The sequence below is a fragment of the Erigeron canadensis genome, chromosome 1 (assembly GCF_010389155.1).
Source record: "Erigeron canadensis isolate Cc75 chromosome 1, C_canadensis_v1, whole genome shotgun sequence".
Taxonomy (NCBI): Eukaryota; Viridiplantae; Streptophyta; class Magnoliopsida; order Asterales; family Asteraceae; genus Erigeron; species Erigeron canadensis.
The window spans coordinates 24789801-24809510 of NC_057761.1; the positions used below are offsets into that span (position 1 = coordinate 24789801).

At 33.0% G+C, this 19710-nt stretch overlaps 1 protein-coding gene across 1 annotated transcript; it reads right to left on the minus strand.

Annotated features, from left to right (window-relative positions):
- Positions 1–4768: 4768 nt before the first annotated feature.
- Positions 4769–7983, minus strand: LOC122600639 (probable pectinesterase/pectinesterase inhibitor 61). The gene is made up of 3 exons (XM_043773390.1): positions 6864–7983; positions 5804–5940; positions 4769–5671 (listed from the first exon to the last, which is right to left on the minus strand). The coding sequence occupies exons 1-3, from the start codon at positions 7871–7873 to the stop codon at positions 4974–4976; spliced, it is 1845 nt and encodes a 614-aa protein (XP_043629325.1). The 5' UTR covers positions 7874–7983; the 3' UTR covers positions 4769–4973.
- Between the last annotated feature and the right edge of the window lie 11727 nt (positions 7984–19710).

Consider the following 19710-nt stretch of genomic DNA (forward strand, 5'->3'; position numbering starts at 1 on the left):
GGTTTATTAACTAATTGTTAGTTTCCTATTAACCAAATTCATCTAACGTACATATATCTGGACATATCACCTTTTTTGATATATTTTTTTTCCTTAGCTAAAAATTTCCGAACAAATTATATCATATCCTTATTATTATTTCATCCTTTCGTAGATGTCATGAAAAACATAATGTTATCAAATTAATTCTAATATATTTGTAGTTGAGCTTGTATATATGCTGAGAAATTCATATGGCCACCCAAACGTTTCTAATTCTATCTTCCCAACCTTAAAATTTTAAAATTTTGTTATACAATTTCAATAAAACAAGATCCTATACCTTTAAATGATGACAACCAAAATCCATAACTAAGTGTGAATGATTTGATACATTTAATTTGACCGGCAACTCGTTTTTCCTCCTCCTTTCTTTTCTAGTCGACTCTATTTCAATTCGCTCGCCATTTCTTTCAGTCGACTTCCTTTCTTTGTTTTTTGCTTTTTGGTTTGTGGTTGAATGTGTTACAAATTCCGTCACGCAAATTATCTTTTCTCGGGTAGGTAAAATACAAATGCTTTCGCGTTCTGGGGTACATTATTGTTAATAAAATCATTATTTTTGCTACTACAATTTGAATATAATTTAGCCATCACAATCAGGTTTCATTATCAAATAAGTAATTACAATTATCTAAAAGAGACACTCTTGTTATATATTTATGTCTTTATTCTACCACCATCGACTTCATTGGTTGGTATATATCTTTTTCACTCAAATATGCATGAATATACACAATTTCTGATAGTACTACACATTAGTTTCTCTCAAATACATACATACGTCGTCCGTCCCAGCCCCTTTTTATTTTTTTTTTAGTTTCAATTTTTCTTGGCGAACAAGAAAAGTGCAACATGTAGAAATCTATTTGTCGCTATTATCACTCTTTTAGTAGTTGGGTGCATGTCCTTTTCTTTAAAACATGTATTTGATAGTAGACACGTTACCAAACATTAGTGTACAACTTCAACTGCACAATTTACCATTTATTCTTTCGTTATAGGTAAAACATACAAACCGTGACCAATACCATCTTTAGGTGTACAAAGAAGATGATATGTATATTACCTTAAATACCCTTGCTTTATAAAAAGATAATAGAAAGTAATGCACAATGCGGTCATCTTACATGAGTTTTGGGTCTTAATACCATCTTCGACGATGTATGAGAGAGGTTAAAATCTCGATAGTCTTACCCCTACATAAGGTAGAGATATTGTCTACCAAAGGTAAAATTAAAAAGGACCTTCAGCCTTACTAAACATAAGAATCGAACCATTGACTCTCCAAAGATAAGGACTCTATAAAAAATAATGTCTCCACGTACAAGGACTCTATAAGAAAATAATGTTTTCGGAAATTAAAAGTCTTTCACTTTAATTCAGCCCATCTTGTTTTTCATTACCTTCACATTGAAGTTACTTTTTCTTACTGATTGTTCCTATGACTCGATAAAGGGTGTCCCCAACGAAATAAGCATTACTCATATATGACACTAAACTTCTTACTTTATTTATATGTATATAACATAACATGTTACATGATGACATCAATGATGAATCCTATGTCATCATAATGGATTTGCTAACAAAGGAGCTGAGATCATATTTACATCTTATGATATGTGACAGGAAAATTTGTACTATATTAGTTAGAAAAGAAATATGTGATGTCTTTGAACCGTAGCTCAATTGTTGAAAGACTATCCCCTTTTGAGGTCTTGTGTTCAAGCTTAGGGAATGACATAAGAATTAAGTCCCTTTATGAAGGCTTGACTTGGGTATACTCAGGTTCAAGTCTGAAGGGGCATGGTTTACCCATATTAATCGTCGTGCATTCGGGCGGATTAGTATGGGGTTTTCCCCCCATCGGGTATTTGAAATAGACATTTTTACTTCGAATGAGCTCTCTAACATGGGCCCGGTTAACACAACGTATGCCAGACCTCCACCTGTCGAATCGCGACACGAAATTTCTAACGAAATTCATCTTAAAAAAAAAGGAGAAATATGTGATAGCTTGTAATTGTTTAGATAATTGTATATGGAAATTTGGTTGAGGTTTTATATCTGACTAAATAACTTCACAAAATAGTGAAATAGTAAAAATTATTCTAAGACATTCATGTGGCTATTGCCTTCTTTATATATGTTTAACCTATATATAAGATTGCGGAACTCGGGAATTGAGATCGGATAAACGAGGGAGGAGTCAAGATTTTTTAAAAATCAAATCAAAATAGGATCAGTCAATAGTGAGTTTTTTTATGTATTAAATAATAATTTTTGAAATAATATGTAAGAAAAAACTAACATATATATAAAATTTTAAACTTAAACATAACATAATTTTCAACTTAAACATAATTGTCTAGAAACACTAACATAATTGATAAAAGCTTTAAGAAAAAGAAAAAAAAACAAAGTTTGACTTTGGTTGACCCGATTCGACACAACCGAGTCTTGACCGATACGACTGAGTCGTGACCGAGTTGAGCCGAGTCTAGAACCTTGGATGGTTTTCAAACCGAGTATGGCAAACTCGTATTGTTAGTCGGTCAATACAAGATCCGACTCGGTTGTATCGGCCGAATTTCACAACGCTGCCTATATGTATTACAAAAATCGGCCAGTCCGGTTTTATATTGCCCGTTTTATAATATATACATTATATATATAATAGTATATACATTATTATATATATATATAGTTTTATTATTTTGAGAACTATTTATATGTAAGAATCATGAGAACTTTTAAAATATATATTTGTTCACATGTTTTTTTTTGTTAATTCACATGTGAAATGATGTAAAAATTTATGTTGTAGAAGAAACTTTTTAAGAAACCTTCAAAGTAGTCTTTTGTGAACTTGTGAATGAATTTGTTCACGTTTTTTGTTCACATGTGATAAACGGCTATATATAAGGTTTTGAAAAAAATTTTATTCTGCAACATATGTTTATATGACGTTTCACAGGTGAATAAACAAAAAAACATATAATCCATTATAAAATTTAGGAGTTCTCACGGTTTTACAAAAAAATGAGTTCTCCTAATAAGGGTCCCCCCCCTCTCTCTCTCTCTCTCTATATATATATATATATATATATATATAAGGTAAGGTTCATGTGAGGACCATTCACATATGAACATATGTGATATTAAGCATAACTTGATCTTTTCATATAGTATGAACATGAAGTTATAATTTAAAGGTTCTCATAATTTTTGTTGGATGCGTTATTTTAAGTGATTAACAACACATTCATCCATCAAAATGATGCATACAACAAAAAACGTAATTTTTCCGATTTTGATGAGTCAATGTGTTGTTAAACACTTAAATAATGATAATTAGTTATGCAGTATGTCAGTTTTATGGACTTTTAATGCATCAAAATGATGATTTTAAGGTGATTTCACCGTTCTTATTTTAAAACTGTTCTTATTTTATTGTCCATATATATATATATATACTATCAGCCAGGCCTGGTGTAGTGGTTTCAAAATTTATCTTGGTTCGGCTTGGCAAAACAGGCCAATTCAATGACTCACTATGGTTCGACATGGTTTGACAGTTAACTTACACTGTAAGTAACATCCCTAACAATTAGTACATAGTGGTGAGGTTAGGAACACAAGATCGACAAGACCGATCTACGAAATTGGCAATACATAAATTTTGTTTTTTCTAGTATTAATTTGAAGTGGATTAATCGGTTGCTAGGTAGATTTTTATTACCTTCTTGAAAGTGAGCCATCTTATGTGCCAAATTGAATAACCAACCTTTTAGTAATAAGCTTCTAGCACGATTTGGACATGACTATATTTTGACACCAAAGGATTATTGATGATATTTTTTTTCAAATCAATTGTACATGCCACGTGAATGGTAGGCCAGATCAATACGGGTGTGGACTATAGACATGTGACTTTTAGCTTTGTCAAATTGGCCTATATAAATTAACTAGGTTTGACCAGGCAAGACTTTTCATCATTTTATTTGATTATCGACTTTAGTATTATTAATGACCAAATTATATTTACCTCGATTACTAATTAATATGAAGTAATGAAATAGGAACACGGTTATATAAAGTGAAATGTAAAAATTAAATGTTACGATATAAGCACTTGAACAGACTCTTTTTAATAACTCCTTTCAAGACATAACTAAAAATTTTCCATTATATGTGGGTGATCATTTAACAATAACATATAAATTGATTTTATACATTTACATAGTAAAAGTAATCAGTATTCAACTTTTGGATGCTATTACACATAATTGAACAAGGCTAGCTTTACACTTTTATTACGTTGTTTCCTTTGGTCCTTTAAAGAAAAAAGTTACTTTACACGCTAGATATTACCTTAGCCTCATTCATCAACCGCTAACGGTATTCACGTGATGCTACAACATATATAGAGCTTTTCATACTTTCTCATTTTAAAGACAACGACTTACAACTTTCTCATTTCTCAATCAACACCCAATATTGCTAGGCCGAACCAATTAGTTGTGTTTTGTATATGAATAACTCAATGAATATATATGCATCCTTTAATGCCTCAAGTTTCTCATATGACATTTATTCAACGTTACATGCCAAATATTCTAAGCTATTCAAAGTTTCGGATTGAACCTAAGACCTTCAATCTAAAAACATAAATCTCTACCAAATACAAACTCTCTTAAAGAACAAATTAAATAAAATGAAATAATTACCACCGACAAAATGATAATAATTCATACATGATAAATGGTACATATTTCATTATCACATCCCCCACATACTGCACCTTATGGTGCCAACATTAGCCTTTGAGTATGACCCTCCTTTGGTTATTTAATTTAACCAAAAAAAAATTAGCAAAATAACTATAACGTGTATGATACCAATCATGATGTAAACTATAACACATTTAATTAATCTGATAAACCTGCCAAGAAAGCAACTCCAGTGGATGGCAGCCAAGATGATCCATAAATAAACTTTGCAACCGTGAACCGGCTTGCCTCTATAGCCGACGTAATCACTCTATAGCCCGGCCATTTAACCCGTCGGCCAACGGCCCCACCTGGCCCGTAATTCATGTACTCGCCATAGTACAATGTATCTAGTGCAAATGTACCATCCCATTCTAGCCACCCCTTTGGATCAATGTGGCCACCCATATATGATAACAAGTACACTGTCCTAGAGTACATTTTCCAAGGTCGTCCCAAAAACGTTTGAAAACTACCATTTGATGCCAAAAGATCGGGTTGGGCTAGGAGTTTGCAAGAATGGATTGAGATACCGGTATTTTGATTTGGGTCTTTTCGGTTTTGAGCTGTTATGGTTACCTTTTGGTGTTCCATTGGTTTTCTAGCATAAATGTTACAATTTTGTAGTACCACAGCTGCATTACCAAAAATAAAATCAACGGTTCCATAAATGTCACAATCACGATAGAATTGACGTTGGGAGTGTACGTATAGTGAGTCTTGGTATCCAATTATCTGGCATCTGTAAACCACCGAGTGGTCTGCACCCAGTCTGAGTGCAACCGCCTGGTGTTTTGCTGGTCCAGCATAATTCTCAAACGTTATGTCACGTGCTATGAACCCTGCCCCGGTCGCGGCTGCATAATTTAACATAATATATGATTGTGAAATGGTATTAGGCACATGGAAGTAGCAAAAAATAAATAATAATAGAATGAAATTATGACAAGTGAGGACATGTTATGAAGGTAAAATGCAACATATATTACCAAAAGAAGCGGTATGGAATGTGGTCAGTTTGTCCTGTACACTGGCCCCTCCTGTAATGACCGTTTTGCCCTTCCCGTCTCCTATGAGCATTATATTTTTCTTCTTCCTTCCCACTTTTAAATCTTTCTCTTCATACCTATAAACATATACAAAATTCTCAAAACTATATATATATATATATTATTGTATACCATTATTATATTGCAAAAATCCACGTTCTATATATATTTTTATATTATCTTATAGAACATTAAATTCTATAGTAGTGATGCATTATTTTTGTCAAAGTGAAATAAAAGAGCTGAGATAATCTAGCTACCTTTTAATTCAATTTAAATAAATAGTTACATATTGGTCTTCTATGTTAAACTCTAGAATAAATGATGCCAGAAAGAAAATCAAGAATTACGTTTAGAAATATTAAAGGACAATGAAAATTTTAAAAAGTAATAATGATTGCAATTGGCCTTCAAAGACGAAAATGATTGCTATAAGAAATAAAATGCATGTTCATAATTGAATTCCCACGAAAATTCTTAAACAATACCATGCGTGACACTTACACCCCATTTTCTCATATCAAACAAACTTTCCAATTTATAATAATGTAAACAATAAATATTTATGTCAAGATTTTCTAGAAGTAACACTAAATGTCAAAATTCAACCTATAGAATACAACTTTCAATTACCTTTATTTTTTTAGGACTTTATACAATGAGCATTATTTTTTTGTGAAACATAGGAGATCCACTTTTACAGTTTACCGGCCGCATGCAGTACGAGAAATCTAAAACTGGCAGTAGTATTATTGTCTTTCTACCAAACTATATATAAAGTTAGTTACATGAAGTGACGTTAAAAGTACATAAACAAAAAGTAGATTTTTATTATATATTGGCACTTGAGATGAAGATGAGGGGGCCGAAAATCACGAAATCAAAAATAACAATAAAAATAATTATTAGGAGACTGGAAGTTATGAGAGAAAAAAATAACACTACTAAAACATATTGCATAAAGAAAAATTAGATTTAGTAGATAATATATACACATTACCTTCCTGCCCTTACGTAGATTATAAATCGCCGGTTACTCTTTTGAGGTGCCATTTTAATCGCCTCTTTAATCGTTTTACACGTGGCATTGCCGTTTTTCGACACCACCACGTCAGCTTGAATCCCTGCCACTGGCATCTGCAATAACTTTCTCTCTTTTCTATCGATCCAATTTGGAAATCCCGATACAGATTCGTCAGGAAAATGTACATCTGACATTAACCTGCGACGATTTTGTATCGGGATCCCACCAAAATCCTCATCATCACTAGTGGCCGAGTAAATCGCTAAACTATTGCTCACTAACTCCGATAAGTCTTTTAGCTTATCGGTTAGTTGTTTTTTAACCTCACTATCCTCTGCTTCAGACAATCCGTCTGTACATGTGTCTTGGTTTGTTAAAGACGCGCTGAGCCAAGTCAGCACGTCTTCGGTTGAACCAACCTTGTTCTGATCAGGGTTGGTATCACCTTCACTTATAGACCCAGCTGGCGCCACTGATATCAGGGCGCTTTGCAGCTGGTCTATAGAGTCTTCTAAAAGCTCCACACAATCATTATAAGCCGACCGTGCTTTTGTATCCATTTCCAAATTGACTATATCCGTAGACGTATAGAACGCCCTTCCCACGCGTTGCAACGTCATGTTAATCGAAATGTGAACCAGTTCTTTATCCGAAGCGCTCATTGAGCCAGGAAAATCGACTAAAGAGTTAACACAAAGATTTTGGTAAAGTGTACGGCTGCACACGCGTGATATGGCCTTTGTTGGTTTGGGGCGGACCATGGAACCAGATCCGCCCCCAGAGGATTTGGATCGCAGAGTAACCGCAAGGGTTACAGCTATCGCAGCTGCGACAATGAGAGTAACTCCCGTGAGGAGAACTAGCCTTAATTTTGATTTAGATTTTTTGGTTTTGTTAGGTAAGTTTGAGTGGTCTTGAACATGGGTTAATTCGGGTTCAGGTTCGGGTTCAGATTGAGATTTGGGTTGAAGCCTGCCATAATTCATGATTCTTTTATGAGAATCTGAATAAGTGGTTATAGTAAGGAGAGATAATAAAGAAGGGGATGATGAATGATGATTAGAGGGTAAAATTTGAAAGGAAATATATATGAAAACAGAGGCATATTAGCATATATGTATATGCATAGATATATGCATACATACAAAAGGGCTGTTGTGTGCTGACTAGTTACTTGGACCACTCTAACTGTGGATTTTAATTGTGTTTAATTGCTTATGTATCTATCATCTTTGGCTTTTTTTTCTTTTTTCTAATGATTAGTGCATTCAATTCAATTATATGGGATAAATTAAGATTAAGGAGGTTACAAAACTCTGTAAGTTTGTATTTGGATTACATTGCGATCAATAATACCTTAATTTATAACTATGTATATATATGCTTAAAAAATCCTTTCTTTTGGAAAAACAAAGTTGCATACGAAGTTTTTATCTGGAAGTTTGTATATTTTAAACGTAGTGGGAGCTGAAATTAATATAACTTCTTCTCTTAATTTTTTATATAGATAGATGACTATCAAATTTTAAAAATTGCGGTGATGTATAGCTTTTGTTTAGCGAAAGCAACATATATAATTGTAAAGTTGTCATGCACTTTTTGAACAAGGTAAAAGTATATACTAGCTTGTAACATTAAGTATATAATTGATATGTATGATCTAATGGAAAAAGATTTCACTTTATCGATAAAGGAAAGGTGTATTTAACTTATATCTAAACTAATAATTAATCTATGTTTAATGAAGATTATTAATTTGATCAAACAATAAGAAGAGACATCTATCTATAGCTTTGGGATTTTGAAAGTGAATTGATGATGATGCAAAATGACATGAACATGAAAAAGTTCAAGACTAGCGCTTGATCATATATATATAATCGTCGAACCTGTCGAGCCATGTTCGGTTACGAACTTAGACGGTACTAGCATCTCCCGATGTGCCTTTAGCTAAATGATTCAACGAATAGTACTAATTACTGCAATAAGTAACATTTTTTTTCCTATTTAGATTAAACCATCTACTTATTCATTGTGCGGGCACCTTTGGTTTTTTTTTTTTTTTTCAAATAAACCTATTCAGCTTTTAAATACAAGGAAATGATATCCACACAACACAAATTAGCCATCCACAACAATCATTGCTTTACACAGTTATACACTGTGCACTAAAATATATACATATGTTGTGGATGACTGAAAAGTGTTGTGAAAATATCACTACCTTCAATTCAATTACAAAAAGATTTGTAAACATGAATATTTTCCCATTTCATTTCATTTTAAACTTCATTTTATTAAGAAACTTAATACGGAGTAAGTATTATATATAAATTATATTTCAGTCTTTATAAACTTTAATTTCTCACGGTTCTTCCATATCTTTAATGTCAGAAAATACTGTACAAATCTATCAATAACCATAACTTTGTACAATTACTTAAAACACATAGTTTCCGTCCTCTAGATACGATGCTTGATAGAAAAGTTATTGATGGTAAGATTTTTATAATAAATAAAATAGTTATAGTTATATTGACTTTTTGGTCTAATGATGGTGGTCTTTTTGATGGTGTAGAAAGCCCGTGAAACAACCTTTTCTCCACCAACCTTCACTTCATGGTGTTATTTATAAAAAGTTAAAAGTTATTCGATCAAAACATTTTTATTTTTTTAAATATGTGTTTTACTTAGAACTTTTGCCTTTTTCAAAAATAGATTCTACATCTCAAACTAAATATTTTAAGTTTTAACACTAAACAACAATTAAAAATGGGTTTTAAAGTTATAAATCTTGACAATCTAATTTGATACTTAGATAGACAAGGACTAATACATTTTTTTAAGTAAATAATAGGGCTTTTAATTTAACCAATGAAATGATTAACGAATTGGAGCATTTTCATACAATCGCATTAAGAATACAACTTGAGGTTCTACCTTTTAGAACCACTAACTTGGGAAAGTGCATATGATGATAAGAAAGCTTCCGAATTCGATTCGATGCCTACTCCAATTACATTTTTGATCACATCACTAAAGTGTACTGCACTATTTAACTAAAATTCCTTGTTGGACAATGTATCATTAAAATGTGCATTGTTGCATCTAAACAGAAGTAGTTTTTTTTTAAAAAAACTAATTAGAGATGACGGGTAATTACAAGAGATATACTACTCCCGATGTTTTGTGTTATGCTTTTAAATTAAGTTACTCCATTAATTTTCTTTGGGTTTAGTATCCCGGGGTGTAAACTTTACAGTTTTTTCTATTGTATGTAAGTATCAAAAATTTTGTACATTTTATGTAAGTATCTCGTTAAAATTGAACACTTAATGTAAAATTTTTACGTTGACCAATCAAAAACTTCTACGTTGGCAGCTCATGTGGTTGCCACGTATACATTTTTACATTAAGTGTTCAATTTAGCGAGATACTTACATAAAATGTTCAAAACTTTTGATGCATATACACAATAGAAAAAGTTGCAAAGTTACTTATACTCCGGGATACTAAACCCGTTTTCTTTTGCTCCATATAGTTCAAATATAATGATGTATTGAGTATGCTGTAATGTGAAAATATATACGAAAGCTAACATACAAGTTATATATGTAGATAATTGTTATGTTATGCCGAAGTTACTAGATAACCATTTGACTCGTACGTATAGTAGACAACATTTTATTATAATAAAATCTAAAACAGATACAACAGATTTATACTCCTTCCGTCCCACTAATCTTGTCCACTTTTAAATTTTCAACGTCAAACAAATATTTTTGTTTGTGTTATAGATTATTCCTTGAAAATTATATGAATTGATTTTGTTTTAAATGTATGTTTCATTGGTATAACTTTGATCAACTATTATATAACACAAATAAAAATATATATGGTCAAAGTTTATAAAATTTAACTTTAAAAAATTAAAAGTGGACAAAATTAGTGAGGCGGGAGAGTAATATTTAGGGGAAAAAATAAGGCAACGGACGAATATCTGATCATATGTATGTCTTTTTTTTTTCTTAAATAAAATTGCTTTAGAAAATCTAAAGAAAATGGGCACATCACATGGGTTGCAACTAGCAATGAGGCGTTTTGTGGCTACATTTATAGTTTGCACATGTCATTTTTTACCTCAAGCTTTACTGCCTTCTATCTATACTCTTATATAAAGATTATGCACCCCCTTAAAATAGAAATAGTTACTCATATGTCACATACAAAATTACTAAATTGTTCCTTAATAAAAACCCACTATGGAAAGAGTTTTATAAATTACCAACTTTGCCCTTAATAAATTAATTTACATCATAAACTCTTATTTTTAATACTTAACACTTTAAGTCCTTATCTTCTAAAACTTTTCACTATCACAATTACATCAACCTACACCACTTGACACAGTACGTACCATCACCACCACCACTAGACCGTCTTCTATGTAACACCCAACATTTAAAAATAAGGATTTCCAAAAACTTTTTCCTAACGGCGTCAAAGAAAGCGGAATTAAACTTTAAAAGTCCAAACCAGCAAAATCTGTTTGGTTTATTCGTTAAATGGTGTTACTAGCCATATCATCAAAATAAGTCTAAATGGAAATCCATCGGTTGCCCAACATTAAACAACCGAGCACATCATCAATACAAGTCATTATTATTAAAACAATAAGCAAATGTCTAAAGCGAGCAGCCACTATGGGTAAACTATAACCAGCTTCAAGATCATCTACCCATGCCTCACATCTTCTCACATCTACCTGCTCACTATTGTTGGACCTGAGGGCACAACACATTTTAAAAGAGCAAGTGTTAGCTAACGAATTAGCTAAGTAAGATAACACATAAGTTATGAAACGTTTGTCCATTTAAAACATTATATAAAAGTCATATTAAGTCGTTAAAGCACAAATCCTCAAACATATCATCACATTTACATATCATATCATCAACATCATTTATATTAGGATGGGTCATCCTAAATGTGCCTAGTCATCTTTTGCATCATCACATATCACATTTGAACATCTTTATAATTGTGACAAAAGTCACGCATTTCATATAACATATGCATCTCGTTAAGTGTGACATAAGTCGCACCCGACTAGATGAACCACCATTCAGTAGTACATCAATGTCGTTAAGGAATGGCAAGCCAATCCAGGAGTAATCCGTATGTTCAATGACAATGGGGTTGGTAAGACCTCCCGTATTACTCTTCACGTTGTACCATGTTGCAAGGAGCCACCTAAGCAACCACATCAACGCACTTAACCGGGCTAGGGCAAGTACGGGTTAAACTTAACACTTTCACATCAAATTTACGAGCTCGATTTCACATCACATATAGTTTAGGTGTTTAAACAACCTAAACAATCATCACATATACATCTTTTACGTTTGGGCCCTTAAACGTGCACGTGTCATAGCAACTTAATAATTCTAGTGAACTAGATGAACAAGCCATGTAATCATGCACATTTCACATATCATCATCATACATCACATTTCATAGCATTTCATTTCATATCGTATCCTTGCATAACATTTCATAGCATATCATTACATATCATATCATAACGTCACATATCTTCGGGGTAGCATTTCAAGCTTCAATATGCATATACATAGCCCATATCAGCTCCCGTGTAATCCCGATTAAGCATAAGTATACAAGACATCAATTGGGAAGTTATTATATGAAAACTATGTTTATGTTGAACCCTCAGCGTGTCAAAGTAGTGTATCTTACCTCGTAGAAGCACGCAACAAATGATAGCGTAAGTTACCGAGCTTTGCAAGTATTCCCGACTACCTATAATCATTAAACGACATAATGAGCTAATAAATACCCACTCACTTATGGTCATGAATCACGTCTAAATACCTATAAACATGACTCATGACAATGCTTGATGCATCGGACATTCGATTAATACTTTAAAGCTTACATAACTCGACGAAACTCGGGATACACTCACTAAATTAACCTTTCTGGAAACTTGAAATTACAATCATCTTTCAAAAACATTTCCATTAAAAAGTAGACTCTCTCACGATTCCATGGATATCTTATTTGTCAAAAACGGAGTTATGGTTCAAAAGTTATGGCCATTTGAAAATTCTGTCGCTATTGCGTCGCAACTACCAAATTGCGTCGCAACTAAACGTCACTGTTTTTCAGTTGCGCCGCAACTAGTCCCGATTCTGCACAAAACTCATTGTTTAACCTCCAAAACTTAACCAAACACACCCCAAATGACCCCTAACCTTATGAACGACTTTTGCACCTCAAAATTCACCATTTTAAGACTATAATGATGCAATGAAATCATTGATTAATCCTTACTTGATTTGCATCACATAGTTAAACGTTTTAGGTTACCGAATCGATCAAAACACACGTTTTTGACATCAATTGATCTTCTAATAACCTAGACCAGTTATGGATCTGATTATATGATTGAAAGGACATAAAATCAATGTTATTATACCTTGGATACCTGGAGATTACAAAGAGGATGCAAAAACTTGATCAAAACACTCTCGAATCAACTGAATAACGATGAAATCGAACAATAGGATACCATGGAACAAAGGGAATGGCTAGGGCTTCAAAGGAAATGTATATTCTCTGATTTATGAGTCTAATGACAGATTATTAGACCCTTAACCCGTTTTTTAGTTTCCAGCTTTATCAAAACTAGTCCTTACACTTCCTTATGGCTCATATTTAGCTTAAAACACCTATGGGGAATACTTACAACACATTAAACACTTTAAGCACCTCCAAAGACATTAAAATATACCTTTAGACACATTAATACATGAATCATTAAGGCTTTAAAACCTTACACATAATGCACAATAATCACACCTAAACATTAAATCTCTTAGAGACTTAACGGACACGTTGTGTTGACTTAACGACTCAAGTCAACCGTTAATTAAAAGTTCGAGATGTTACATTCTACACCACCGCCGCCGCATTGCGCGAATACCATGCTCATATTTATATAAATTGAAACTCCAAATTTCAAAATTGGTGACGAAAACCAGTTTGGGAAGTGGTTAAAGCCTTGAAGATAAACTATCTGAACTAGCAGCCACCAGGCATTCTAGTTCTAAACTTTGTATAAATCTAGGTCCATGGAATTCCAAACCAAAATACTTTAAACTATTGGACATGTCATTATTGGTACATGCTAGGTAGTGGCTCGAGTGGCTTAAAGGGAAAACAATTTAAATTAACATATTTTTTTTAACAGTAATTAAATTGTACGTATGCTTAAGACTTAACCAAGGACTCTCAAAAACCCTACTAATAATTTACCCCTATAAATGTAAAAAGTGAGACTCGAATTGAACTTTACTAGATTTCACCAAAATCAAAGACCTCACCAATAATTACCAACCAATTTTATATATAATGTATTGGTCAAACGAGAATCACAAATCTTGAGAACTTGTTAACTAATACTCGTATGTATTATAACCAATATGGGAACATGTTTAATTACCTATGAAAGTATATGAAAAAACTCATTTGATATTGAACAATTTTGAGATCAAATCAAGAAACGAAACAAATCACTCAAAAATATGGCAGTCGGCTGTGACAGTTATTCTTATTATTAAGAGTATTGTTACAAATATATATGATATCCAGATGATATCTCCTTAATCAAAGAACAGAAATATATATCAATATATATATCGATATAGTCGATATATAGATATAGAGAAAACGAATGAATACTCAAAATTAGAAGAGAATATCTGATGATGATTTTTAGTTAGGTTATATGTTGGTATATATACCCAATTAGAATGTTTAACTTTGAACCCTTGTACTTTGCACCGTCTTCAAATTAAACCTTGATCTTCTCTACATTCTTCAACTGTACTCCTTCTATTAAATCTTCTTCCTTTAATCCTATAATTCTTCAAATCATCCAAATTACTTCATACCTGCACAACCTTACAAGTGTGTAAGTAAACAAGATTATTTTATTTTTTTTTCTAATTAAGCTTGTATTTTAACATCCCCCTTCAAGCTTAACTTGGAACATGTTAGTAAGTCCAAGATTGTCACAAAACAATTTATAAGGTTGACCACCCAAGCTTTTAGTGAAAATATCAGCAGTGTTATTCTTGGAATCAATTTTCACAATTTTTTAGAATACCTGCACAAACCTTTTCTCTGACTAAGTGTAAATCAATTTCTAAATGTTTTGTTTTTTCATGGAAAACGGGATTAGCTGCTATTAAAATAGCAGATTTATTATCACAATAAACATTAACAGGTAGTTTGAACTTAACACAAAGATCAGAGAGAAGATTTTTTATCCAAAGAATTTTACATGTAACTGAGGCCATGGCTCTATATTCTGCCTCGGTAGAAGACCTGGCTACAGTTAATTGCTTTTTACTTTTCCAGGAGATCAAACAATTACCAAGATATACACAAAAACCTGTTACAGATCTTCTGGAAGTAAGACATCTTCCCCAATCTGAATCAACATAAGCACATAAATCCAGATTATCACCTTTAGAAAACTGCACACCCTTACCAGGTGCAGATTTTAAATACCTGAGCACTCTAAAAGCAAGTTTCAGATGTTCACTAGTAGGAGCATGCATAAATTGACTTAAAGCATGAACAAAGTAACTTATGTCAGGCCTTGTGAGGGTTAAGTAAATAAGTTTTCCAATTAATTTCTGATAAACACCAATGTTATCCAACAATTTGTCATTCTGACTTGGTTTAGAAATAGAAAGATTCATCTCCATAGGAGTTTTTGCAGGTTTACAACCAAGCAGACCAAATTCAGTCAATAATTCAAGACAATATTTCCTTTGAGACAAATATAAGCCCTTGTCATTCTCTAATACTTCTATACCTAAGAAGTATCTCAACTTTCCAAGATCTTTAATAAGAAATTTAGATTTAAACAAAGATTTCACTTTTTCAACTTCATTCATATCATTTCCAGTGACAACAATATCATCTACATAAACAAGTAAGGCAACAAAAACATTCTGTTTATTCAAGGTATAAAGAGAATAGTCACATTTACTTTGAACAAAACCAAATTCAAATAAAGCACTTGACAATTTAGCATTCCATTGTCTAGGTGTTTGTTTTAAACCATACAAAGACTTAATCAATTTGCATACTTTTGTTTTATCATTAACAGAATCATAACCTTCTGGCAAAGTTATATAAACATCTTCTTCAAGGTCACCATACAGAAAAGCATTATTCATGTTGGTGCATTTTAGGCATTACGGTTAATTCAAACGTCTCCGTTGTTTTGATAATGAGTGACAATACATTTAATGTTTGCAAAATGATATAAAAGCTAACTTAGGCATACATACGCTATTTCCGAACCTAAAACAATGAAAACGTCAAGTTTGAGTTTGGTGTAGCACTTCGTCGAAAATCCTGGAGCACGGCTCCACTTTGGTAGCACGGCTCTTAGGCACGGCCTTTGTGCCCTGCAACGGCCGTCCTTCTCTGTCAAATTTACACTTTGTTTCTTCAGCTTTCGTTACTCACTTCCGTGACTCAAAACTTGTACCATAACCTTATTTTGATATTCTAAGATGTTTGTATTTGACAAATCTTAAAAATAACAACTTTCGTTTTTCATCAAATTTGAGGTCGAAATATTTTCTAAGTTTCATGGGGCACGGCTCCTCTTCAGAGCACGGCTCCAGAGGACGGCTCTTGCAGGATTAGAGGCCGTCCTCTCTCTGTCTAAATCAAAGAATCTTACCAAGCGCTCGTTACTTATGTTATTGACCCGAAACTTGTTCCGTAAGGCTTATAGTATCATTCTAAGGTGTCTGAAAATGTCAAATTACAAATCTAATCAACTTGATTTTTCACCAAAATTTGGAGGCTAAATTTATTCTAAGTGTTGAAAGTCAACAAAAGTCAAAATTGGTTAAGTGGTCAAAATTGGTCAACAAATGAATAAATTCAGATTTATATTTGAAAAGATAGTGGGATTTTGATTCATTTCCATAACTCATCTTGTGACTATTTCATTCCCCAAATCTCCCTCTCTTGGTAAGCATCTTCTCAACTTTCTTTCTTTATCCTTTGATGTCAATATTGGTTTAGGAATGTTGTTGTTGTGAGTGGGATTTCATGGGAGGTTGCAAAGGCTTTTTGTAGTTTTCCAGGTATAGCACGGCTCTTGTTTGGAGCACGGCTCTTGTGCCATGAAGCACGGCCTCTGTTTGGAGCCGTCCGAGTCAAACGGTAATAAAGCACTTTTTGACTATAAATTGAAGACTTGGGCATATTTGGACTTCACCTCTTGCATCTACATCTCCTGGAAAATACATATTCATATCTCATATCTTATATCAAACATCAATCTAGCAAGAGTGATACAATTGTAGTGAGGAAATATATGTGTTATATTGATTAGCCTACAAATTGTGTTGTATTCGCACTAGTGAGTGTGATAGAGGGTTGAAGTTCTAGTGGTTAGGATTTCATCTTCATTGATATCTCTAGTGGTTAGAGATTGTGTGTTCATCTCTTGAATTGTCAAGAGTTTGGTGTATTCTAGTGGTTAGAATACTTGGTGTAATGTCGGATTCTCCACCGGGTTTGGAGAGATTAGTGCTACAAACTCTCGATTAGTGAATCGGGGAGTGGATTACGGCGAATTCGTTAACATTCGCCCGAACCACTATATATCGTGGTGTCTCTTGATTTGGTGATATCTTCTTACTCTATCTTTTCATATCAATCTTATTTGTTATATAATTATTGTTGTGATTGTTTCTTGCACAAACTAAGATTTGAATATTTGTTTTATAACTTGATTTTCAAAAAGAAGTTAAATAATTGGTATAATCTATTCACCCCCCCTCTAGATTACACTTACAATTGGTATCAGAGCACGTTGCTCTAATTTTTGCAAAAATCACAATTTTTCAAAAATTTCGAGTTTGAATCCATGGACAACAAAAGTGATAATTATAATGAGGGTTGCTCAATGCAAAGACCTCCACTCCTAGAGGCGGAAGGTTTTTGTTATTGGAAACAAAGATTTGAAACTTATGTTTGTGCTAAAGATATTGATCTATGGGATATAATTGTTTCCGGGGATTATGAACCGAAGGAATGGTCTACGACCGATAAGGTTTGGGTTAAGGTTGAAAAAAAGATTGGAAACCCGAACATAAAAAAGGAATTGCAAAAAATTATGAGGCCAAATTAATGTTATACAATGCTTTGCCACGTAAAGAATACGAAAGAGTTTTTATGTGTAAAAGTGCTAAAGAAGCTTGGAAAACCCTTGTTGTAACCCATCAAGGAAATGCACAAGTCATTGAAAACAAAATTGAATTACTTGTTGCTCAATATGAACAATTTACCATTGGGGAGGATGAAAAAATAGATGTAGGATATTCAAGATTTAACACTATTTGCACAAGTTTGAAAGCTCTAGGTACTTCTTATACAAGCAAGCAATATGTCCGAAAATTCTAAGGGCACTACCGTCCAAATGGAGACCTAAGGTGACCGCCATTGATGAAGCCAAAGACTTTGAAAAATTGACCTTGGATGAACTTGTGGGAAATCTCAAGGTTCATGAAGTGATATTAGAAAAAGATGAAGAAATTAGTAGATTGAAGAAAGAAAAGTTCAAGTCCATTGCTCTCAAAGCAAAACATATTGACTCATCAAGTGACAACGGAAATGATGACGAAGAAATGGATGAAGATGAAGAATTAGCTTGTATGGTGAGAAACTTCAAAAGAATCTTTCGAAGAAATGGGAAGTTTGTAAGACCACCTCAAAATGATTCAAGAAAACCCACACTAGACTTGAAGAAAAGAAATCCTAGAAAGTGTTTCAATTGTGGTGACCCAAATCACTTAGTGAACGAATGCACCAAAAAGAGGAATGAAAGGGCATATGTAGGAGGTGCATGGGAAGATGAAGAAGGAGATGAAGAAGAAGAATCACAAGAAAAGTGTCTAATGGCTCTTGGAAGCTCGAAAAGTTGTAGTGATGATCTCCCGGAAACTACTAATGGAGCATGGATTGATAGTGAAAATGAAGACTCAACCATGTGCTTCGTTGGACAAGACGAAGATGAGGTATATTCCGATAGTGATTACTCTATTGAAAACCTTGAACACGACTATGAAAAACTTGTCATTTTGAGTACTAAAATTAGCAAGAAAAACAAAATATTAAAATCGGAAAATGAGGCTTTACTCAAAGAGTTAGAAGAACAAAAATATTTGGTGGCCCTTGTTATGCAAGAAAATAATGATTTTAGAACTAAAGAAAGTCATTGTGATAAATGTGTCCTTTTGAAGTCAAAGGTTAAAGAATTAGAAAAGGAGGTATGTTTTAAAGTGTTGGATGAAGGAACTAAAATGCTTGATAAAATGCTTAATTCTATTCATGGGAGACCGGAAAAGGCGGGAATCGGGTATAATAGTTTTGAGTCTACTAGTGAAATCAAACCCACCATCTTTGTTAAAGCAAAAGAGAAAAATGTGATTGAGGGTGGTTGTGACAAAGTCCATGTGCAACAACCACAAATTACAAAGACCTTGACAAAGTCCACAAATCACTATCAAGTTCCTTATAATTACAAATTGGCTTCTAAGGCACCTTTGAAGGTTGAAAAAACACATATAGTTCGAAAATTTTATCAACCAAGAAACAAATTTATAAATGAATATTCTAGAAGAAGTTATCACATGATGACAAGAGGCAAAGAATTTCAAAAGAATGTTAAAAATGTTCAACATAACCAAACATATCATGG